The sequence below is a fragment of the Furipterus horrens genome, unplaced genomic scaffold, assembly GCF_987537825.1.
Source record: "Furipterus horrens unplaced genomic scaffold, mFurHor1.1.pri manual_scaffold_4, whole genome shotgun sequence".
Classification (NCBI taxonomy): domain Eukaryota; kingdom Metazoa; phylum Chordata; class Mammalia; order Chiroptera; family Furipteridae; genus Furipterus; species Furipterus horrens.
The window spans coordinates 86,384,142-86,409,568 of NW_028327174.1; the positions used below are offsets into that span (position 1 = coordinate 86,384,142).

Sequence of the window (25,427 nt, forward strand, 5' to 3'; positions counted from 1 at the left end):
ATTTATAAAATAAAAGACTACTTATAACTGTATGTTGAAAGAGCACACTACGTATCTTGGAAAATCAGGACCAAAACACTGAGGGATTATCTAGTAAAATTATTGACTTCTGAGGGGTATAAAATCACACTGTCATCACCACCACCAGAAGATAATGCAGTAACATTTTTAAATACTCAAAACAGCAAGCTATGAGTTTTATGTCTAGCCAAACTGACCTTCAGGATAAACACCACAGACAAACTTTTATGACCACTCAGAAAGTATTGTTCCTGAGGAATCTGTAAGAGAATAAGCTTTAGATAACAAGACATGAGAGATTTTGAAATAAGGACTGGTGGTTAACATTACATTTATTTTACCTCAGGACTATGATTAAGTGGTCACTGTTAAGGAAGTAGTACAGCATGCAAAGTAGATATGGCACAATTTCAAAAATGGGGAAAGGAGACTATATACAAAAACTTGAATAGACTTGCCGTTTATCTTATTGGTATTAACTAGAAGTAAGTACTTCAAATAAGGTGTTGGGAAAAAAGTGAGAAGAGGTTACTAACAATACCGATTTAGTATTGGAACTATGTTAATATCTTACATAAACAAATCAGTAAAATTGTAAGGAAAATGAAATCACTTCATTCACTTAGTGGTGGCATAGCCTTTCAGAGAGGAATTTCTTCAAAAGGCTTGAAACACAGTAAATCAACTGTACATTCTTATCAGAACATGTTGTAAGAATGAAAAAGTAACTCTCCACCCTGCCCCTGTCAGTTGTTTTCATTACTCTCATAGTGGGCTGTAGTGTTACAAAAACTGTGTGTGTATTGTGGGGTAAGTCAAAATAGTAATTACGTGCATATTGTTAAGAACTAGTGTGGTAGACAGATGACAAAGATGTACAATTAAAGTTAACTTACCTTGTTCTCCTCATTTTGAATTAGAAGTGTCAATAGAAACTCTTGAGGTGTTTTAATTGTCAAAAAAAAAAAAAAAAATTGCATTTTTTTCCAGCCTTGTAACATGAAGGCCCCAGTCTCAATGAGTTTTGCCAGTACATAAATTGTCGTCTCCAAATGCCATTTCCCACTAACAGAAATTCCTGCTTTTTGGAAAAATGTCTGATTCCACGTCTGGGACAGGAAATTTACAATATGAGCATAGAATATCTTGTCATAGGAAAAAGCAAGACAGCTATAAAGAATTATGGAGATTATGACAAAAAGACTTAGCCAGTCTGAACAAAATTCCACTGACCAAAGATAGAACAATTTGAGCATCAGTAGGATAATTGTAATGTATAAAAGCATTTGATGTATTTAAATCCCTAAGTTTATAAAGTGGTTTAAAACAAAAAACAAAAAAGCCCTCACTGGTTACTTTTAGAGGATTTTAGGGAACCATCTCATTATTCTGAAAACTGGTAGATAAGGGAAAAGAACTTTTGTCTTGCTTTTCCTTTACAATCTATATTTCAGCTTATAAAGCTGTTTTTTATAAGTATTCTAACTAACCAAGGAAGAATGATATCATTAAAAATGGCACCATTTTATAATCCCCAATAAACAAAGAAGGGAATCTAGATGGCAGTTATAAGTTATGCTAACATCACAAAAAGAGAATCAGACATTGTGTATCTCCTTGTGGAAGTGCCTATGAATAGTGATGCTGCAAAAAGAAAATGCAAGACTGAATTTGATCAAGACTAGATCTCACTGTGAACTGAAAGGAAGTACAAAGAACATGTTAAACACTATGGCAATGTAATCAGCTAAATCCAGACCATAGAAACTGTAGAACAAATGACTCAGTTTCTTCAACAGAAAGTTATAAGGGAAAGAGATAGAAAGGGGCACTCAAGATATGAATGTGGGAGAAGGGATGGGCTGGGTGGGGGGAGCAATGGGGGAAAAATGGGACAACTGTAATTGAAAAACCAAAAAATAAAAGAAAAAAAATGTTAAAAAAAAAAAAAGATAAACATCAGCCATTCATGATGTATGGGCTTTGTTTACCTTACCAATTCAGACTGTTTTGAAACATCAGGAAAAAATTAACATCGTCTGAATGGTTGATATTTAAGAATTACTAAATTTTTTAGTTGTTATAATGGTGCTCCCATTATGTTTGTTATATGTTTATTAAAGACTATCTTTTGGAAATACAAACTAAAATCTTTTCAAATAAAATGTTATATCTGGCACTTCATTAAAAATAATCAGGGATGGGAGTATGTGGGAGTCTAATTGAAATAAAATTGGTCATGTATTTATAATTGTTGAAGCTGAGTGATAGATACATAGATCTCTCTGCTTTAGAATATGTTTGAAAATTACCATAATAACTTTTCAAAGGTGAATTCGTGAGATTTTAAAGAAAATATTGAGATACTCTTCAGCTATTAAGAAAAATCTGTAAATAAGATAGAGCTTAAAGGAATATAGAAAAGTACAGTCTTTTCTGAATAGATAATTTAAGAGCAAAATGTTGTTTGGTAAAACTCAATATAGCTCTTCATATATCTCAATGTTCACCTGCATTTTATGGTTTTCCCAGCTAGAAAGGCGTCACAGGCACACTTAACGTGGGAATATATTATCTTCAGACTTATTTTTGAAAAAAAAAATGTAGGAAATTCCTGATTCTAGGAGGCGTTCCTTCATTGATAAATCCATGGCAATAAAGTCATAGTGTCTTTGTAACAAAAATTATAGAATCTTAGACTTGGAATCCAAAGACCTTAGAGGCATCATAACAGTAATTTCTTTATACCAGTCCTAATAAATGGATATTCGAGACCTGCTTGAAAACTTCCAGTGCTATGGAGAATATTCCTCAAGGGAGCTTGTCTATTAGGCAGCTCCAGTTGCTAGTATCTCCTTACACTGCATTGAAATTGGTCTCCTTATGTCTTACACACATCCTCATTTTGCCTCAGAACAAACCTCTTGACTTTGCTAACCATCAGATATGGAAAGGTGGATATCACGTTCCACTAAAATTTTTATTTTCTTCCAGGCTACTACAGTTTTGTCAAATAATCCTAAAATAACATGATTTCTACATTTTTCCTGCTTGCCTTCTCTAAATGTTTTCTGGTTTAAGTTGGAAGAATTATTTCAGGTATATTCTGAGCACATCTCACTAAAACTATGAACATGATTCTATTCATTACATTTGGTTAGCACAGTCTGTTTAAATTTGTATTTTGTGGAGGTGAGTTGGGTTGAATTTCTTAAGCAATTTTCATTGAACTTGCATTGAGCTTGTGAATATTAGTCAAAAGCCCAGTGCTTTGAGCTGTATGTAACTCAATTCAAATTTCAGTTTTACTAAACAATAGAAGTATAGAAAAGCGTCCAAGCACACATCAGTCTCTATCTATTTGTTGACTATCAGAATTATCATTGCCCTATCTACCTGGAAGAAGGAAATATCACCAGCTGAAACAAATCAGAGTTTACAACCAAAATCCCAACACTGACCTGGAAGACAGGACAGGCCATGATGTCCTTACATGGGCTTTCCACTTAGGAGGGCTTCCATAGGAGTGACACCTGCTCTTCTTCACTGGAACTTATTAGGAAACTATAGTTTTTTATACATTTAAATCATTGATTTTTTTTCCACCAAAATATAGACTTTTATATTTAGTCCTGTCATATTTCATCTAATTGATTTTGAAACTCAAATACCATTAACATCTAGGTTGTTCTTTCTAATTCATTATCTGGAAATTTGAAAGCATATCTCTATGTAAGAGGTTGTAGTTTCCAGTTTGTGGGCCAAATCCAGGTAATAAGCACCATGTACTTGGCGGACAGAAAGTTTTTAAAATTTTGAACTATTTAATCAATGTTTTCTTAAAAACCAGTAGGTGCCACATTAATATTTGATTTCTAGCTTTGTTGACAACAATTAGAGTATCTAGTTATTGAAGTAACAGTGTTGCCAAAGCTAATTGGCTTTCCCTCCAGAGGTTCAAAAGAGTCATTAGATATAGCTAGATAAGTTTTAGCTAAACATGGAGTTCAGAATGTAATTTCACATATGGGAAGCAGCTCCTCTTCAATTAAAACCAGTTGGGAGGATAATTTCCTTGTGCTTGGTGTGTTACCCGCAGTTATCCACCATGCAAAGAAGTTCTAGTTGGGAATTGTCTTATGTTTTCTTCCTAACTTGAAGCAAACCCATCTAGCCAACTTCTGTTATTTGGCTGAAAGATACATACATACACACATATATGTCCACGTAAGTGTATACATTTTCCAGATATAAACACAAATAGGACTATTAAAGATCTATTTACAAAGCTAAAAGATCCCAAAGACCCTTTCAACATTTTTCTAAAAACCTTAATGAGCCATTTAAAGTTACAGGTTTATCCAGCCTCTTTTTATCATACCCACAAGGATCTTATCATTAGAATAAAGGGATAAACAAAAGGTTATGAAATGGGGAATAAAATTCTGGAAATAATAAAGCTATCTTTAAATTGATTTCTCAGTACATATATAGTTGAGTCAAATATATATATCTATGGTGATTGTTTCACTTTTATATGTCCTATGCTGTTTGTTATAAAACAAGTTGTCATTGTTTTTTTAGACCAACTGGTGGGAGTGACAAGTGGACAGCAACAGCTTGTGACTGTCTTTCATTGTATCTAACTGGAGCTGTAGCAACCATAATCTTGCAGGTGTGCAGTGGAGTTCCCATAGAAATTTACTGATTATTTCATTGATCTTTTTCACAATTCATTTTCTTGTTGACAAAATAACAGCATACTGATTTTTTCAAACTTCTTTGGTCTTATTTCAAGTTATAACACCTGTGTGATAATAGATGTAATATAAATGATCATATGAATGAATCAACTCATTTCTTGAGTTGATAATTTGGATCAACTCATTTCTCGAGTTGATAATTTGCATGTTACGGAACAGAATATATGTATGCTTGAATGTATTTCTAAAGCCTTTTTATATTCTTTCAAGCTGGAAACTTAGTTGGGCTTCTAATGAAGTCATATTAAGTATATGTCATAAAAAGTGTCTCTGAGTATGGATTTGAGAAGAGGATATATATACAGAATATACTTTTCCAGAACATTTGAAGACATTCTTTGCCTCTTTTACTTTTTTCTAATTTAATATATTTTACCACATTAATGATTAGGATTTTCTTGTATAAGCAATTTTTTCCATGTTACTTTTTTCATTCTGTGTGTGCTTTCATTTTTATAATTTCTATGAAGCAGACTATATGTTTCATAGTTCTTTCCATTCTTTTGCCTCTTGTAGGAAAAAAGTCACACCTAGGAAAATATATTTTGATCTATAGTTAACAGAGTTTAGGACAATAGAGAATTTGTAACTGTTGGTATATCCCTCCCCACCTGCTTTCTGGGATTAAAAAAAAAAAGTTTTTAAATCTGCTTTCCCCTCACCCTACTTTGATAAGTTTCACCTTGACAGTGAGGCTTTCCTGCTGCATTTTACAAGACACCGTTTACCCCCGTTGACTCTTCCAGGCTGCTTTCTCTCTGATATGTTCATATATCCAAATTACATGGCTGGGATTTTTTTTTTTTTCCTGGCTTGTAGAAATGTGGAGAAAATGCCCGTGAAAAGTATATTGTGTAGAAGATTTAATTTTTGTACCTCACTCTTACTCTGCTCTTAAACCACCAGGAAAACAACACGACATGTCCATTACCTGTGAAAATTTTCTGCAGAGATGCAAAAGGAGAGCGTGTTGATGTCTCTAAATATTTGATTAAAAAGGGTTTGGCTTTGAGAGAAAGGAGGTACAAATTTCTTTTTTTTTTTACATCAGTTTGTCATAGAGGCTTCTTATTTGCCTGTGCCAGTCTACATGTCTATGACCTGAATTCCACCCTGTTTGCACTTAAAGATGATTTATAAACTAATCCCAAGGAGCCAATTTAGAAACAGCTTCCTTCAGGATTGCCAATTCCTTTATTTGATCCCATCAGCTCTTGCATATTTAAATCCCTCTTTAAACTGACATGTTTGCTTCTCTGCTTTTCCATTGCTTTGGCATTTACACTCCAAATCAAAGGAAAGGAGATGAGGGGATGGTTTAGTGGGTACCAGATCAGCATACTTTGGCCTCATTTGCTTAAGATAGAAATGTTTAAGCTTTCTGTTGACAGTTCTGGTAGGTATACACCAAGAATGTGTTTTTGTGAAACAGAAATGGGTAACAAAAAAAACATAATTGAATGATATTTACATTTAAAGATTCTTTTGGGTACTACTTTCAGGTACTAAGTGCTTTTGGTCCACAAGGAAAAGGATCAGGATATTGCAATAGTCCTGGCTGCCTCTTTCTCTCTCCTAGATGTAGAGGTCTATGGGAATTACTGACACATGTTCCAAGCAGCCACCTTTACCATGTGGGTCCACATCTCTCTTTCTCTCTCTTTTTTTAATCTTACATTATTATATTTTCCCTTATTTGGACCTGGACCCCAGTCCTGATGAAATGGAAGGAGAATGAGAAATCAGAAATGAAATGGGTCATGAGGTGGTTAGCCCAGCGTGATGGGTACTGATCTAATGCTGGGCAGTGGTCTGCAGTTACCTCTGCATCTTTAGTCCCACACATGTCTCTCTTTTGGTTCACTGACTTTAGACTAAAGCAATTCCTAATAAAGGAAATGTTAAAGTGAACAATGCTGGGCATATTAATACCACTAATAGATAACATCTACTTTGCTGGACATACTAATACCACTAATAGATAACATCTGCTTTTACAGCACTGAAATCACCAGCTGTCTCAAAGCTGGGACTGTAAGGGAGCCATGGGAGGCGAGAAGTCATGTAGCTCTTTATCAATGCATATTTCTTTTTAAAAGAAAATATAGGAAAGTAGAAGAAACAAAAATTAATAATTCTGCTAAAATAAGCAATGCTAATATTTTCTTCTAGGATTTTTTTTTTGTAGGCATACTCTTTTATAATTGGAAGTAAATAACAAAAGTAAAAAGAATTATGAGTGAATATAGCATATCACCACTAACATTTAATATCTGAATAGTACCATATTTTTAAGGAACTCATAGTATATTTGTGTTATTTTATGAATGTTGATAACTTGCCACATGTATATGTGAACTAAATTAGAATCAATGTGAAGATGTTGTATTTCTCAATGCTATTAAATTTCAAGTATATTTAAAAGGATTCTGTTTATATTGTTTTCTCCAGAATTTCTTATTGCTCATGTGTAGATGTATTCTTTTTTGGATGTTACAGAATTAATAAGTTAGAGAACAACCATTCATTATCTGAGAAATCCCTGGAAATCCCCCTAAAACAAGACGATTCAATGGTTACTACGTATATTAAAATTAACTTTGACTGTGACAAAAAAGCTCCTGAACACAAGGTGTGTGAATTTAAGGAGAAAATTCTAGAACCAAGAACTTCTGGATGCTATAAACCACCAGTTATTCCCAACATGGAAGTATTTGAGGCAGTAGTCAGCTGCATTGGTGATGATGGAACTGTATTTGTGGTGCCTAAGTTGTCAGGTAAGATCTTTTACCCTACGTAGGATTAGTCATATAAGCCCTAGCTAGCAGCTCACTCTCCAGTAAGATAGACATGGATTGAAATACTTTGGACAATATTTAACTTCGTCCGACCTCATTTTCACTGGAGTATTGTGAGAGTTAAATGAAATAATGTATATAAAGTGCTTTTCACAATGCCTAGCACATAACAATCATTTATTGAGCTATTGGAAGTACAGTAGTCCCTCTCTATATCATGGTTCACTTATTGCAGCCTCACTGTATCACAGGATTTTTAAAAATATTATATTTAATTATTGTGGATTTTTCACTATATCGCGGGATTTTGCGGTACTGTATATGTATGCTGTAAAAGTTACGTAGGTTTAAGAGTGTAGAATATGTTTAAGAACATAAGTCGTCGTCGGCAGCCGTCCGTCTTGAGAGACGATGGTGTAGCTTCTTAAGAGTCTATCTGCACCGCCGAGAATGGCTGTGCAGTCCAACTCGGGAGTGACACGGTATCTGTCTCCTCCCGTGTTGAATCGACATCTTGTGATGACGCTGGAGTGTCCTCTCAAGTGAAGCTGAAGCTACAGAGCCTGGGCAGGGTGATATGGAGGGTCTGCTGTTGCCCATGCAGCAGACCCCCCCCCTCTTCACAGCTGAAGGGTCCAAGGGAAAGACGGAGTCAATACAGCTTGGCTTCAGGTGCGCCGCAGGAGTTGCCGGTGTTGACTACAACGTCAAACCGCCTTAGGGACTCCGGCTCCAGATTTTCTGTCGGGGTTTACTCCCTTAGCCTTTCCCCTGAAGAGGTATGCCGCAAGGCAGCAGAGGTTTTTTGGAGTCAGAGTTTTCCTTCTCTGATAAACATAAGTAATGTTTATAAAAGTGTGGAAAAGGTTAATAAGGGGAGTGGGAAAGGTTAATAAGGGACTGGGAATGGTTTATAAGTGTGGGAAGGGTTTATAAAGCCTTAAAATATATATAAATACTAAAATAAAAGTAAGGTTTCTACTTCGCGGTTTCTCACCTATCATGGGGGCGGGGGGTGGTCTAGAACATAATACCCATGGTAAGTGGGGGAATACTGTAGATGTTAGGCCTAAGATAAGCATGAGGCTGGTTCCAGGTTCCACACATCTTAAGTGAATAGTTCTCTTATATCAGGCACTTACACAAGTTTGGAGGATCTCTAAGAAAAAAGAATATGAAAGTTCATATTCATCTAGAATGAGAAAAAAAACATCACCACAAATTACTAGAATTCAGAGTCCTTTGAAGATATTTAGGTTTTTTTCTGAGATCTCTTTAGGCTTATGTACAAATCCTTCTTTTCTACAACTTGAGTGTGCCCATAATATTCTGTAACTCACAGCAACTCAAGCACTCACAGGACTTATAAGCTCCTTTGACTCCATAGTAAATCCACCTATAGATAAGGGGATGGTGGCTATGAATTTGTTGAAATTTTTGTCTCATTTGTTGATCTTCTAAATAATTTTAAATTGAGAAACCAAATAAATTTGTGTAGTTGGCTGTTCTAGAACCAAGAAACCTTTTTAGAAGATGTGAGCAGTGTTTGAGACCTAGCATTAGTACTTAATCCAAACATGTATAAATAGGCATAGATAAAACTGCTTGACTATTATATGTCAGACAGTGTGCTAGACATTTTACATCTAATATCCACAAAACTGATAATGTGGGTAGGCATTGTTATACCCAGTTCACAGAAGAACAAACTGAGACTTTTGTGGGTAATGGAACTACCCAAGATGGTTCAACCAAAGCAGTAGAACTGTTACAGGAACTAACTCCAGAGCTTGTGTTCTATGCTATTAGTTATGGGGATATGTATTTACTGTGGAACTAATGGGCCAGTTAGAAGCAAGTAGCAACATAAGAATTTTAATTTTATATGCCAGCATTATGCTATATCTAAGCATCAAGTAACATGTAACTTATCTCCTATTTTACTTAGGTGTGCTAACAAAATGACATATTAGACTATCTGGTACATAGAGTTTTTCATTATTCTTGTACTTCCAAAAGAATGCTTGCATTTATAACTAGAGATCAGAATAATTATTTATATGCTGTTACTCAGTTGTACATTTTGAAAGATGTAGAAGCTATAATAATTGGAATTTTATTAAAGGTTATAACATGGGGACTGATTTTTAATTCTTTATAATATTATCTAAGTGATAAAGTTATTAATTTTAGTGATGACTTTATTTGAAAATGGTAGGGAATTTTTCCTAAATAGTTTCTATTTTTAATAATTTCTTCAGAATTTGAGCTAATAAAAATGATGAATGAAATTCAGAGTAATTTAAAATGCCTTGGTCTTTTGGAGCCTTATTTCTGGAAAAAAGGAGAAGCCTGTGCAGTCAGAGGATCAGATACTATGTGGTATAGAGGCAAGGTAATCGAAGTCGTTGGTGGCACTATCAGGGTGAGTCTGATATTCTTTTGTGACTATTTTAAGACTAAATGCTATAACTTTAAGTGGTCTTTTGAATCTAAATATATGAAAGTTTGATTAAAATATCTTTTAATTAGTTCAGTCCTGTAGGGAGACCAGTCAAATATACTTAAAAATAAAAGCAAAATTTTTTAAGTATATTTTATTGAATATATTGTTACAATGATTCCAATTTTTTTCCCTTTGCTCCCCTCTTCCCAGCACCCGCCCCCAGCAATCCCACCACCCCCAGTCCTTGCCCATGGGTCATGCATACAAGTTCTCTGGCTTCACTCTTTCCTATATTATTCTTTTTAAAAAATAATTAATTAATTAATTTGTTATAACAATAAAAAATAACAATCCCCCCCTCTCAGACTTAAAACCCTTTATAATCTTATAAAGGACAATGGGCAAAGGTCTCGTGTTCCTCCAGCTGCTTGAAGCTGGACATGGTCATCGTTCTACCTACCCTTGGGTCCAGAAATCCCTAATAAGAGTAGGGGTGTGGAGGGGAGGGTGGCCTTCCCACATGGGGACGGATCTTGCAGACTCCAGGTCAGTTGGCTGTTCCTGGACAATGGTGTGCTTGGTTTAACAGGCTGGCATCCTTGTTGTATTCTGGGGGCAACACATTTGACAACAGGGTTTAAAGGCATCATTGAATCCATAACCACTAGATGACAAAAGGCAGGTATTAATTTTTCAATGTCCCACATTAGGGAAAAAAAGGGGGGGGGGCTTCTTTGGAGGAAGGTGTGCAAGGCACATCACACTTGTTCAAAACTCTTTTGCCCACTATACTTAGTTTTGGTGGAGGGGAATGTTTTAGGTTTCCCTCCTCTCAGACCTCTGGGCCCTTTCTGTCCAAGCCATTAGGATAGAAAAGAGAAACCAGTTTAAAAACAAAATTCTTAGTACAAATAAACCTGAGCAACTAAAAAAATATTTCCAGATAGAGACTTTGACACTGGTACTTTAATGGTATCACTTATTTGTCATTGGAGGCCCTGTTTGTATACAAGATGTTAAGTCAAAACAACTTGTTTTCCAGTACATTACTTATTTCCTTAGCAAATTTGGTCGTGGTTACCCCCCAGAAATCTGAGATATAGTTCTTGAGTTTCATGCAATATCTTTAGAAAGAGTTGTATACTTTGAAAAAATATGCATATAAAAATACACATAAAAATACCTCCATTTAAAATAATGTATTTACTAAGTAATGCAACTAAATCATGAGCAATTCAGCTATGAGCGCTATCCAAGATTTTGCTCCCTGTTTTCTTCTATGATTTTTATGGTTTCAGGTCTAACATTTAAGTCTTTAATCCATTTTGAATTTATTCTCGTATGTGATGTAAGAAGGTGATCTAGTTTCATTTTTCTGCACATATCTGTCTAATTTTACCAACACCATTTACTGAATAAACTATCTTTAGCCCATTGTATATACTTGCTTCCTCTGCCAAATATTTACTATAAAGGTGTGGGTTTGTTTCTGGGCTCTCTGTTCTTTTCTATTGATCTATGTGTCTGTTTTTATGCCAATACCATGCTGTTTTGATTACCATGGCCTTATAGTATAGTTTAATATTAGGTAGCATGATTCCTCCAACTCTGTTCGTCTTTCTCAGGATTACTGTTGGTATGCAAAGCCTTTTGCGGTTCCATATAAACTTTTGAAATATTTGTTCTAGTTCTGTGAAATGCATCATTGGACTCTTGATAGGAATTGGCATTGAGTATAGATTGCTTTGGGTGATATGGACATTTTAATGATGTCAGTTCTTCCTGTGTGTGAACAAAGTATGTGCTTCCATTTATTTGTATCTTCTTCAGTTTCTTATAATTTTCCGTGTACAGGTCTTTTACATCCTTGGATAGGTTTATTCCTGGATATTTTATTCTTTTTGAAGCAATTGTGAATGGGATTGTTTTCTTCATTTCTCTGTTAGTTCATTATTGGCATATAAAAATGCAACTGATTTCTGGATATTAATTTTGTATCCTGCTACTTTTCCTGAATTCATTTATCAGTTCCAGTATTTTCTTGGTGGAATCTTTGGAGTTCTCTATGTACAGTATCATGTCATCTGTAAATAAGGCCAGTTTTACTTTTCCTTTCTGGTTTGGATGCCTTTTATTTCTTCTTTTTGTCTGATTCCAGTACTGTGTTGAATAAGAGTGGTAAAAGTAGACATTCTTGTCTTGTTTCCAATCTTAAGGGGAAGGCTTCTAGTTTTTGCCTATTGAGTATGATGCTGGCAATGGGTTTGTCACATAAGCCTTTATTATGTTTAGATATGTTCCCTCTATTCCCAGTTTTGATCATAAATGGTTGCTGGATTTTATCAAATGTTTTTTCTGCATCTATTGATATGATCATTTGGTTTTTAACCTTCATTTTATTTATGTGGTGAGTCACATTTATTGATTTGCAAATGTTATACCACCCTTGCATTCCTGGAATAAATCTCATCTCATCATGGTGTATAATCTTTTTTAAAAAAATTATTTATTTATTTGTTTATTTATTTTTAGAGAGAGGGGCAAGGAGAAAGAGAGGGAGAGAAACATCACTGTGTGGTTGCCTCTCATTCACGCCCCCAACTGGGGACCTGACGTGCAACCTAGTCATGTTCCCTGACTGGGAATCGAACCAGCGACATTTGGTTCGCAGGCCGACGCTCAATCCGCTGAGCCACAACAGCCAGGGTGGTGTATGATCTTTTTGATGCATTACTGTATTCAGTTTGCTAATATTTTGTTGAGAGTTTTAGCATATATATTCATGAAGTATATTGGCCTATAGTTTTCTTTCTTTGTAGTGTCTTCATCTGATTTTGCAATTAGGCTAATGCTGGCCTCATAAAATGAGTTTGGGAGCCTTCCCTCCTGCTGAATTTTATGAAATAGTTTGAGAAGGTAAGGTGTGTGTTTGGTAAAATTCACCTGTGAAGCCATCTGGTCCAGGGCTTTTGTTTGTTGAAATTTTGGGATTACTGCTTCAGTTTCCCTAAGTGTAATCTGTCTATTCAGGTTATCTGAGTCTCCCTGATTTAGTTTTGGAAGATTGTATGTTTCTAGGAATTTATCCATTTCATCCAGGTTGTCCAGTTTGTTGGCATATATTTGTTCATAATATTTTCTTAAAATTCTTTGTATGTCTTTGGTGTCAGTTATTTCTCCTCTTTCATTTCTGATGTTTTTAAAAGATTTTATTTACTTATTTTTAGAGAGAGGGGAAAGGAGAGAGAAAGAGATGGAGAAAAATATCAATGTGTGGTTTTCTCTTGCATGCCCCCAACCAGGGACCTGGCCTACAACCCAGGCGTGTGCCCTGACTGGGAATCGAACTGGTGACCCTTTGTTTCGCAGGCTAGTACTCAATCCACTGAGCCACACCAGCCAGGGCTCATTTCTGATTTTATTTATTTGGGTCCTTTCTCATTATTTCTTGATGAGTCTAGTTAAAGGTTTATCAATCTTGTTTATCATTTCAAAGAACCAGCTCTTGGATTCATTGATCTCTTATATAATTTTTTAGATTATTTTGGTTATTTCTGCTCTGATCTTTATTATTTCCTTCCTTCTACTCACTTTGGGCTTTATTTGTTGTTCTTTTTCAATTACATGTAGTTATTACATTACTATTGACTGTATTCCCTATGCTACATTTTATATCCCCATGACCTGTTTCATTTTTGCACTGTTGATTGCCGAGACAACCACAGAAGGGATATTTTGAAACTGAGAAATAATGAGAATTTAAGATATGCTCTTTTACTAAATGTAAATCATTAGTTCTAAAATACCTGTAAAAAAAAAAAAACAATTTTTAAATTATACTAAAAAATGGATTATTCTCAAGGAATTTGTAAATCTAATAAAACCCAAGATTTTTTGTTTGTTTGTTTTGTTTTTTCAGACCTCTTGCTTATGTGTTAGAAAACCTTTTGACAATGTTAATACACTATGAGATGAGAGAATACAATGTTACTTTTCTCTGAAGATTTTTCAAATTCAAGTTTATATAATCTTACAAAGACATTTTTTAAAAAACCCTGGCGTTTCTTCTGCCTCTTAGTTTTTAATAGTAAATTTTAATTATATATTGTATTTATCTTGTTTCAGGTACAATATTTAGATCACGGACTCACTGAGAAGATCCCACAGTGCCATCTCTACCCTATTTTGCTATATCCTGAAACACCCCAGTTTTGTATTCCTTGTCAGCTTTATAATACTGTATCTGTGAGTAAACATTTATTTGTAGGATGATTAACTTCATTTTATAAAAATTATATTTTATTCATTATGCTATTACAGTTGTCCCAATTTTTTTCCCTTTGCCCCCCTCCACCCAGCACCCCCTACTCCCTCAGGCAATCCTCACACAATAGTTCATATCCATGGGTCATGCATAGGTTCTTTGGCTACTCCATTTCCTATACTGTACTTTACATTCCCATGGCTATTCTGTAACTGCCTATTTGTACTTCTTAATTCCCTCACCTCTTCACCCATTTCCCCACCTCCCTCCCATCTGGCAGGCATCAAAACAAACTCCATATCCATGACTCTGTCTCTGTTCTTCTTGTTCCCTTAGTTTGTTTTTGAGACCTAATTGTTTTTTTTTAAGTATATTTTATTGATTATATTGTTATAATAGTTTCAGTTTTTCCCTTTGCTCCCCTCTGCCCAGTACACCCTCTCCCCCACCAACCCCTCCCCCCTTCCCAGTTCATGTCCTCTAGCTGCTTCAAGCTGGGCATGGTCGTCATCCTACCTACTCTTGGGTCCAGAAATCCCTAGTAAGAGTTGGGGTGTGGAAGGGAGGGAGGCCTTCACACATGGGGAAGGATCTTGCCGGCTCCAGGTCAGTTGGCTGTCCCCAGACAATGGTGTGCTTGGTTTAACAGGCTGGCATCCTTGTATTCCAGCCACTTAGTTCAGCCATACTGTTGAGTCTCAGGAGGCAGCAATCCAGACAGGATTAAGTGAGGCCTATACGTACATACAATCACTCTGGTTCAATTTTGCTCATTTGTTTGTGTTGTTCATTAGTCTCCTGTAATAGGTGATAACCTAAGGTATTTTTCTTTCATTGCCTGGCTTATTTTGCTAAGCATAATTCTCTCTAGTTCCATCCATGTTGTTGCAAATGGTAGAAGTTCCTTCTTTCTTTCTGATACATAGTACTCCATTGAGTAAATGTACCACAGTTTTTTGATCCACTCATTTACAGATGGGCACTTAGGTTGTTTCCAGCACTTGGCTATTGTAAATTGTGCTGTTGTAAACATAGGGGTGCATAGGTTCTTTCGAATTGGTATTTCGGGATTCTTCGGATATAATCCTAGCAATGGTATTGCTGGTTCAAAAGGCAGTTCCATTTTTAGTTTTTTGAGAAAAATCCATACTGTTTTCCATAGTGGCTACACCAGTCTGCGTTCTGACCAGCAGTGCACCAAGGTTCCCTTTTCTCCGCATCCTTGCCAGCACATGTTTTTTGATTTGTTGATGATGGCCATTCTGACTGGTGTGAGTGGTATCTCATTGTGGTTTTTATTTGCATCTCTCTGATGGCTAGTGATGTTGAGCATTATTTTCTATGTCTGTGGACCCTCTGTATATCCTCTTTGGAGAAGTGTTTGTTCAGGTCCTTTGCCCATTTTTAAATTGGGTTGTCTGTCTTCTTGGTGTATATAAGTTCTTTATATATTTTGGAGATCAGTCCCTTGTCTGAGATACTATTGGCAAATATATTTTCCCATATGGTTGGTTCCCTTTTCATCTTGCTGATGTTTTCTTTTGCTGAGCAGAAACTCTTTAGTTTTATTTAGTCCCATTTGTTTATTCTTTCCTTTATTTCCCTTGCCTTAGGAGATATGTCAGTGAAAATGCTGCTGTGTGGGATATCTGAAATTTTCGAGCTATGTTTTCCTCTAGGACTTTTTTGGTGCCATGACTTACATTTAAGTGTTTGCTCTATCTTGCATTTATTCTGGTGTATGGTGTAAATTAGTGGTCTAGTTTCATTTTTTTGCATGTCCCTGTCCAGTTCTCCCAGCATCATTTGTTGAAGAGGCTTTTTTCACTCCATTTTATGTTCCTTCCCCCTTTGTCAAATATTAGTTGACCATATAGCCCTGGGTTTATTTCTGAGCTCTCTATTCTGTTCCATTGATCTGTATGTCTGTTCTTATGCCAGTACCAGACTGTTTTGATTACAGTGGCCTCATAATATAGTTTGATATCAGGTACTGTGATTCCTTCTACTGTGTTCTTCTTCCTCAAGATTGCTGTGGCTATTCAGGCTCTTTTTTGGTTCCATATAAATTTTTGAAGTATTTGTTCTAGGTCTGTGAAGTATGTCGTTGGTATTTTTTTTTTTTTTTCCATGTCTCCAAGGCATGAACCAGGCATGGGCACAAACCAAAAGCCAACCTGGGATAAACAAGGAGTTACTTTGTCCCTGGCTGATACGAGATTAGTGTCGTTGGTATTTTAATAGGGATTGCATTGAATCTATTAATTGCTTTGGGTAGTTTGAACATTTTAATGATGTTGATTCTTCCCATCCATGAACATGGTATATGCTTCCATTTATTTGTATCTTCCTTAATTTCTTTCTTTAGTGCTATATCGTTTTCTGAGTACAGGTCTTTTATCTCCTTGGTTAAGTTTATTCCTAGGTACTTTATTTTTCTTGTTGCTATTTTAAATGAAATTATTTTTTAGTTTCTATTTCTGATAATTTATTGTAGGTGTAAAGAAATGCCTTCAATTTCTGAATATTGACTTTGTACCCTACTATTTTTCCAAGTTCACTTATTAGGTCAAGTAGTATTTTCATGGAGTCTGTAGGATTTTCTATGTATACTATCATGTCATCTGCAAATAATGACAGTTTTACTTCCTCTTTTCCAACTTGGATGCCTTTTATTTCTTTTTCTTGTCTGATGGCTGTGGCTAGAACTTCCAAGACTCTGTTGAATAGGAGTGGAGAAAGTGGACATCCTTGTCTTGTTCCTGACCTCAGGGGGAATCCTCTCAGTCTTTGTCCATTGAGTATGATGTTGGCTTCAGGTTTCTCATACATGGCCTTTATTATGTTGAGGTATGCTCCCTCTATTCCCATTTTGCTAAGAGTTTCATCATAAATGGGTGTCGTACTTTATCAGATGCTTTTTCAGCATCTATTGATATAATCATGTGGTTTTTGTCCTTCATTTTGTTTATGTGATGTATTATGTTTATTGATTTGCGAATATTAAACCATCCTTGTATCCCTGGGATGAATCCCACTTGATTGTGGTGTATGATCTTTTTAATGTGTTGCTGTATCCGGTTTGCCAATATTTTGTTGAGGATTTTAGCATCTATGTTTATCAGCGATATTGGCCTGTAGTTTACTTTCTTTGTTGTGTCTTGACCTGGTTTTGGAATTAGGGTAATACTAGCTTCATAGAAAGAGTTTGGGAGTCTTCCCTCTTCTTGGACTTTTTTGGAATAATCTGAGAAGGATGGGAGTTAGTTCCTTCCTAAATGTTTTGTAAAATTCACCTGTGAAGCCATCCTGTCCAGGGCTTTTGTGTGCTGGGAGTTTTTTTATTACTGCTTCAATTTCACTAGTTGTTATTGGTCTGTTGAGACTTTCTGCTTCTTCTTGATTCAGTTTTGGAAGGTTACATGTTTCTAGAAATCTGTCCATTTCTTCTAAGTTGTCAAATTTCTTGCCATACAGTTGTTTGTAGTAATTTCTTACAATCCTTTGTATTTCTGTGGTATCGGTTGTGATTTCTCCTCTTTTATTTCTGATTTTATTTATTTGGGTCCTCTCTCTTTTTTTCTTGATGAGCCTGGTTAAAGGCTTGTCAATTTTGTTTACCTTTTCAAAGAACCAGCTCCTACTTTTGTTGATCTTTTGAATTGTTTGTTTAGTCTGTATGTCATTCAGTTCTGCTCTGATCTTGATGATTTCCTTCCTTCTGCTCACTCTGGGCTTTATTTGTTGTTTTTCCTCTAGTTCTTGTAGCTGTAGGGTTAGATTTTTTTATTTGAGATTCTTCTGTTCTTTTAAGATAGTCTTGTGTTGCTATGAACTTACCTCTCAGGACTGCTTTCACTGTATCCCAAAGGTTTTGGGTTGTTGTGTGTTCATTATCATTAGTTTCCATAAACTTTTTGATGTCTTGCTTGATGTCATTGTTAACCCATTCATTATTTAATAGCATGTTATTCATTCTTCATAAGTTTGAATGTTTTTGAGTTTTTTCATTGAGGTTTTTTTCCAGTTTTAAGCCATTGTGATCTGAGAAAATGCTTGGTATAATTTCATTTTTCTTGAATTTGTTGAGGCTTGTTTTGTGTCCTACCATGTGGTCTATCTTTGAAAATGTTCCATGTACACTTGAAAAGAATGTATATTTTGCTTCTTTGGGGTGAAAAGTTTTATATATATCAACTAAGACCATTTGATCTAGAGTGTTGTTCAATGCCTCAATATCTTTGGTGTTTTTTTGCTTTGAAGATCTGTCCACTGTTGATAATGGGGTAGTAAAATCCCCTACTATGAGTGTGTTGCTGTTGATATTCTTCTTGTAGTCTTCTAATATTACCCTTATATACTTGGAAGCTCCTATGTTGGGTGCATATATGTTTACAAGGGTTATATCTTCTTGATGGATTTTTCCCTTAAATATTATGAAATGTCCTTCTTTGTCTCTTTTTATGGGATTGCTGTGAAATCTGTTTTGTCTGATATAAGTATTGCTACCCCATCTTTTTTTTTCATGTTCATTTGCTTGAAATACTTTTTTCCATCCCTTCACTTTCAGTCTGTGTAGATCTTTTGTTCTAAGGTGTGTCTCTTGTAAACAGCATACATGTGGGTCATGCTATCTAATCCATTCAGCTACCCTATGTCTTTTGATTGGTACATTTAATCCATTTACATTCAATGTTATTATCGATAGGTACTTATTGTCATTTTCCCCATGTTATACTTGTGTTCCTTTCTGTCTCTCTCTCTGTTTCTTCATCTTCTTAAAGCAGACCCTTTAGCGTCTCTTGCAATGCTGATTTGGTGAAGATGTATTCTTTTAGCCTTCTTTTGTCTTGGAAATTCCTTATTTCATGTTCCATTTTGAATGAGAGCCTTGCTGGGTAGAGTATTCTTGGTTGTAGGCCTTTGTTTTTCATTGCTTGAAATATTTTTACCATTCTCTTCTGGCTTGTAGTGTTTCTGCTGAGAAATCTGATGATAGGCTTATCAGAGCTCCCTTGTATGTTATTAGCTGTTTCTCTCTTGCTGCTTTTAGGATTCTCTCTTTGTCTTTGAATGTTGCCATTTTAATTGTGATGTGTCTTGAAGTGGGCCTGTTGGGGTTCATCTTCCTTGGGACCCTCTGTGCTTCCTGGACTTGCGTGACTCTTTCTCCCCTCCTGTTAGGGAAGTTTTCTGTCATTAGTTTTTCAAAGAGGTTTTCTGTCCTCTTCCTCTCCTTTGTAATTCCTATGATATGGATATTATTATGTTTCATGTTGTTCTGCCACTGTCTTAGAACCTCTTCGTTCTTGTTCAGTCTTTTTTCATTTTGTTGCACTGTCCGGGAATTTTTTTCTACGTTCTCTAGCTCGCTGATCCAATCTTCTCCTTCCTCTAACCTGCTTTTAATTCCTTCTACTGTCTTCTTCAATTCAGAAATTGTATTCTTCATTTCCTCCTGGCTCTTATCAATAGCTTCTATGTCCTTTTCCATGCTGGTGTAATTCTCAGTAAGTTCTTTGTAGTTTTTCTGGAGTTCCTTGTAGTTTACCTGGGGTTCTTTGTAGTTTTCTTTGAGCTCGCTGATCTCATTTTGCTTCCCTATAATCCATCTTTTGAATTCCATGTCTGACAGTTTGCTTCCCTCTGTTTCATTTATCATTCTTTCTGGGGATTCTTTCTTCCCTTTCGATGGGAGGTTGTTTCTTTCTCTCCCCATTTTTGTGACTCTTCTTGTTCGTTGCTGCTTCTTAGATTGATCTGCACTTCCTGGATCTGTCCCTAGTAGCATGAGATCATGTACCAGTCTGGGACTAGGCAGCCTGTTGGAGACTACCAGAGATCTACTGCCTTTGACTGTCTCCTTTAGTTGTTAATCTATTCAATCTGTGATCCAACCTCAGGCTTAAGGACCGCGGGTGGAGTAGCATAATTCCTGTAGGTGGGGCTTTTGCTTCCCCTCAGGCTGATGCCAGTTGGAAGGGAATGGTCTGCCTGCAGTACTGGGAATGAGTCAGCACTGAGACCCGGTTGGCTGCTCCCCCAGTTCTCTCCTCAAAGACCACCGACCCAAGTTCTCCCCAAGCATCTCTAGTCTTCTCTGCCTTCCCTCTGCTTGAGCCCAGGGTAAGTGGGTGCCACAATATTTTCATACGTGGTCCACTTAAGGGCTGTTTTTCTCCAGCTGTTTCTCTCAGGCTAGCAAGAAACCCTGCGGTTTTTCACTTTTCACAACTGGATACTATTTTACTTTCTGCTCTGTTGCTGTAGGCTGAGAAGCCCAGCTGGGGGTTTAGACCCTGCCCTTCTCAGGGGGAACTCCCGGCTGCTGAGCTGTTTCTCAGTCCCTTCAGCTGCCACCCATGTCTCTGCACTTCCTACCGGTCATGTTGTGATGAAGCGGCCTTTTCTGTCTCTTCGTGGTCATTGGACTTCTCTCCAGCTAGTGTTCAGTTGGTTATTCCAGATAATTTCTCCACAATTAAGTTGTAAGTCCAGACTTGTCCTGGGAGGAGGTTAGTGTAGCCTCCACTTACTCCTCCACCATCTTGGATCCTCTCCCATACTCAAGACTTAATTGTTGATAGGTGTATTTATTGCCATTTTATTGTTCATAGTCCTGATCTTTTCCTTTTTCTTGGAGAAGTCCCTTTAATGTTTCATATAACAATGGTTTGGTGATGATGAATTTCTTTATTTTTTTCTTGTCTGAGAAGCTCTTTATCTGCCCTTCAATTCTAAATGATAACTTTGCTGGGTAGAGCAGTCTTGGCTATAGATCCCTAATTTTTATGACTTTGAATATTTCTTAACATCCCTTTTAGACTACAAAGTTTCTTTTGAGAAATCAGTTGATACTCTTATGGGAACTCTCTTGTAGACAACTAACTGCTTTTCTCTTGCTGCTTTTAAGATTCTCTCTTTATCTTTCACCTTTAGCATCTTAATTATGTGAGTCTTGAAGTGGGCCTCTTTTCAGCCATCCTGTTTGGGACTCTCTGGCCTTCCTGGACTTGTATGTCTATTTCCTTCACCAAGTTAGGAAAGTTTTTTTTGTTTTTTGTTTTTTGGGGGGGTATTATCATATTGATTATGCTATTATAGTTGTCCCAGTTTTTTCCCCTTTGCCTCCATCTGTCCAGTACCTCCCTCCCCTTCAGCAACACCCCCTTTAGTTCATGTTCATGGGTCATGTATATAAGTTCTTTGGCTTTTCCATTTACTTTATTATTCTTGACATACCCCTGTCTATTTTGTACTCACCAGTTATGCTTCTTAATCCCTGCACCTTTTACTCTATTCTCCCCCTTCCTCCTCGTCACTGACAACCCTCCATGTGTTCTCCATATCTATGGTTCTGTTCCTGTTCTAGTTGTTTGCTTAATTTGTTTTTGTTTTTTTAGATTCATTTGTTTTTTTAAGTATATTTTATTGATTATGCTGTTACAGTTGTCCCAATTTCTTTTCCTTTTGCTCCCCTCCACCCAGTACCCCCTTCCCCTCCAACAATCCCACCACACCCCTTAGTTTATGTCCATGGGTCGCGCATATACATTCTTTGACTTTACCCTTTCCTGTACTATTCTTAACATGCCCCTGTGTGTTTTGTACCTATCAATTACGTTTCTTAATCCTTGCACTATTTCCCCCTTCTTCCCCCTTCGCCCTCTTAGCTGATACCCCTCCAAATGCTCCCATACCTATAATTATGTTCCTATTCTGGTTGTTTGCTTAGTTTATTTTTGTTTTGTTTTGTTTTTAGATTCTGTTATTGATAGTTGTGAGTTTGTTTTCATTTTAATGTTCATAGTTTGATCTTCTTTTTATTAAATAAGTCCCTTAACATTTCATGTTATAATGGCTTGGTGATGATAAACTCCTTTATCTTTACCTTATCTGGGAAGCATTTCTTCTGCCTGTCCATTCTAAATGGTAGCTTTGCTGGATAGAGTAATCTTGGTCATAGGTCCTTGCTTTTCATCACTTTGAATACTTCTTGCCAGCCCCTTCTTGCCTGCAGAGTTTCTTTTGCGAAATCAGCTGATAGTCTTATGAGAACTCCTTTATAGGTAACTGTCTGCTTTTCTCCTGATGCTTTTAAGATTCTCTCTTTATCTTAACCTTTAGCATTTTAATTTTGATGTATCTTAGTGTGGTCCTCTTTGGGTCTAGCTTGTTTGGGACTCTCTGTGCTTCCTGGACTTGTATGTCTAGTTCCTTCAGCAAATTAGGGAACTTTTCCTTCATTATTTTTTCAAATAAGTTTTCAATTTCTCGCTCTTTCTCTTCTCCATTGGCACCCCTATGATTTTGATATTGGTACGTTTGAAGTTGTCCCAGAGGTTACTAAGCCTCTCCTTGTTTTATTCAATTCTTGTTTCTTCATTCTGTACTGGTTGACTGTTTCCTTCTTCCTTATGTTTGAAATTATTGATTTGTACCCCAATTTCCTTCCCTTCAACATTGCTTTTCTGTGGATTTTTCTTCCTTTCAGTTAGTATAGTTTTCACTTCTTCCCTTATGCATTTGCCATACTCGGTCATTTCTGTGAGCGTCGTTATCACCATTATTTTGAACTCTGTGTCTGTTAGGTTAACTGTCTCCTCCTTGCTTAGTTCTCTCTCTCTCTCGATCTGCTCCCTATTTTGGGCCATACTTTCCAGTCTCCTCAACTTGACCACCTCCTGTGTTAGCCTCTGTATCTTAGGTAGAGCTGTCACACATGTTACATTGTAAGGGGCGAAGCCTTAGGTATTCATCGGTGCTGGGTGACACTATGAGGGAGGAGACAGAGAGGGAGCAATGCCACTTGCTCTGCACTTACCCCTTTTTCAGTCGCTTCACCCACTTCCTGTATGTGACTTGCACTCTTCTAGCTGTTGCTCTGGTGATGGTTCCCAATGTGGGTAGGTTTGCATACATTCTAGGACTATGAGGGACCTCTAAACTAACTCTCCTGAAAGACAGGCAGTTTCTTCTGCCTTCTCAACCCCCACTGGTTTTCACAGCCAGAAGCAATGAGGCTTTATTTTTCTGGTGCTGGCACCATGAGCTGCACTGTCTAGCCTAGGGCTAGGATTGCTCGCCAGGTGTCCTTCCCAGCTTTTATAATGTGTGACCACTCGTTCTGCCAGCCAGCCATAGCTATTGCCTTGCCACTGCTACCACCACCACACTGCATCCTCTTGACCCTGATTTAATGTCTCATCCCATCTGGGTGAGTATTACTTCTCTATATCTTTGTTTGTTGGACTTCCATGCAGTTTGATTTTTCTGGTAGTTCTCTTGTTTTTTGTTTTGAGGTAGATGTAATCCTTCTTGGGGTTGTGGAAGGAGGCAAAGCATGTCTACCTATGCCTCCATCTTGGCCAGAAGTCTGGGAAGTTTTCTTTCATTATTTTTCAACTAGATTTCTAATTTCTTGCTCTTTCTCTTTTCTTCTGGCACCCCTATGAGGCAAATGTTGGAAAACTTGAAGTTGTCCCAGTGCTGCTTACACTATCATATTTTTAAATTCTTTTTTCATCTTGTTTTTGTGATTGTTTGATTTTGTTTCCTTATATTCCAAATCATTGATTTGATTTTTGGCTTCATCCACTCGACTGTTGTTTTCCTATAAATAATTCTTTATTTTAATTAGTTATCCTTCATCTGACTAGTCTTTTTTATGCTACTGAGGTCCTCACTAAGTTCCTTGAGCATTCTTATAACCAGTGTTTTGAGCTCTGTAGTTTATAGATTGCTTATTTCCATTTTGTCTAGTTCTTTTTCTGGAGTTTTCATCTGTTCTTTCAATTGGACCACATTTCTTTGTCCTTATTTTGGCAGCCTCCTTGTGTTGTTTCTATGTATTTGGTAGAGCTGCTATGACTTCGTGTTTTCATAGTGTGGCCTAATGTAGTAGGTGTCCTGTAGGGTCCAGTGCACGGACTCCTCTTTCACCCAAGTTGGGTACTCGAGGTATGCCCTTCATGTGGACTGAGTACACCCTCCTCTTGTAGTTGAGCCTTCATTGCTGTTGGCAGGTGAATGGGAGGGATTTACCCAGGCCAGTCAGTTGCAAGGATGGCTGTGACCACTGACCACCAACCTCCACCATCTATAGAAGATCAGTTGTTTGGGGGCAGGATGGCAGTGCTCCAACATGGTTTGTAGATGTCCACTGGGTACACAGGCCCTGGGGTTTCCCAAGTGATGCAGGTTATCCCCTACCTGTGTTCTCCCGGGGGCTATATCCATGAGCTATAAAGCAATCCGAGGTGGATGGTACATATGCTGGGCTTGGAAAGTGCCTGGGGAAGCCAAGTGTGAATCTGTGCTGGTTGCTGCTAGTGGCTGGCTTAGGACCCCTTAGCAGGAGATGTGGTGGCTGGGGGCTCACTGAGGCTGGCTGTTGCTTGTTTGAGAGGATTTAGGAAGTTGTGAAGCAAGAGCCAAGACCAGCTATTCATATGGAAAAGCAGCTTGGGTGGGCTGGTAAGTTGGGTGGGACTGAGTTTCTGGATCTCCAGCATGGAGCAAACAGTGTTAGCCTGGTTGGTGGAGTTTCAGATATGGCAGCAGCCTGTTGGCTCTGTGGCTCTGTTGAGGAAGCGTTCAGAAAGAGACAATGACCTCTGCTTGCCTTGATGCCAGACATTTAGTTTCTCCCTGTATACCACTGGTGCCTTTCAAGCTACTACCCCAGTGCTGGATCTCAGGGGGAGTAAGTCTGAGTAGGTAAGGCTATGGATGGGTTCTTTCAGAGGAACTACTTGGGACTCCAGAAGTTTCTTCCACCAACTCAGTGCCTGCTGGTTTTTGTAGGCATAAGTTATGGGGACTTATCTTCCTGGCACTGGAACCCTGGGCTGGGGGGGTTGGAGGGAACTGTGACTCCTCGTTCCCAAGATACCTCCTGAATTTTTATCCACCACATGTGGATGTGGGACCAACCCATTCCATGTCTCCATTCCTCCTACCAATCTGGATGGATGTGATTTCTTTAATTTCGTAGTTGTCAGGCTTCCATTCAACTTGATTTCTGATGGTTCTGAGTAATGGTTGTTCTGTATTTTAGTTGTAATTTTGTTGTGGTTGTCAGATGATTAATTTTAAATACTGTTTTTTAATTAACAACAATTTTCTAGAAATTA

The 25,427-nt window shown here is 37.2% G+C and overlaps 1 protein-coding gene and 1 pseudogene across 1 annotated transcript in view; one reads left to right on the forward strand and one right to left on the reverse strand.

Moving 5' to 3' along the window:
- The window catches only part of RNF17 (ring finger protein 17), a 159,730-nt gene that overhangs the window by 115,040 nt on the left and 19,263 nt on the right, over window positions 1-25,427 (forward strand). The window contains exons 25-29 of the mRNA XM_090275163.1: window positions 4,606-4,696; window positions 5,691-5,806; window positions 7,284-7,561; window positions 9,844-10,007; window positions 14,154-14,273. Coding sequence (XP_090131289.1) covers window positions 4,606-4,696; window positions 5,691-5,806; window positions 7,284-7,561; window positions 9,844-10,007; window positions 14,154-14,273 — 769 coding nt within the window. The remainder of the gene's footprint in view (window positions 1-4,605; window positions 4,697-5,690; window positions 5,807-7,283; window positions 7,562-9,843; window positions 10,008-14,153; window positions 14,274-25,427) is intronic.
- Window positions 16,421-16,541, reverse strand: LOC150012349 (small nucleolar RNA SNORA48; annotated as a pseudogene).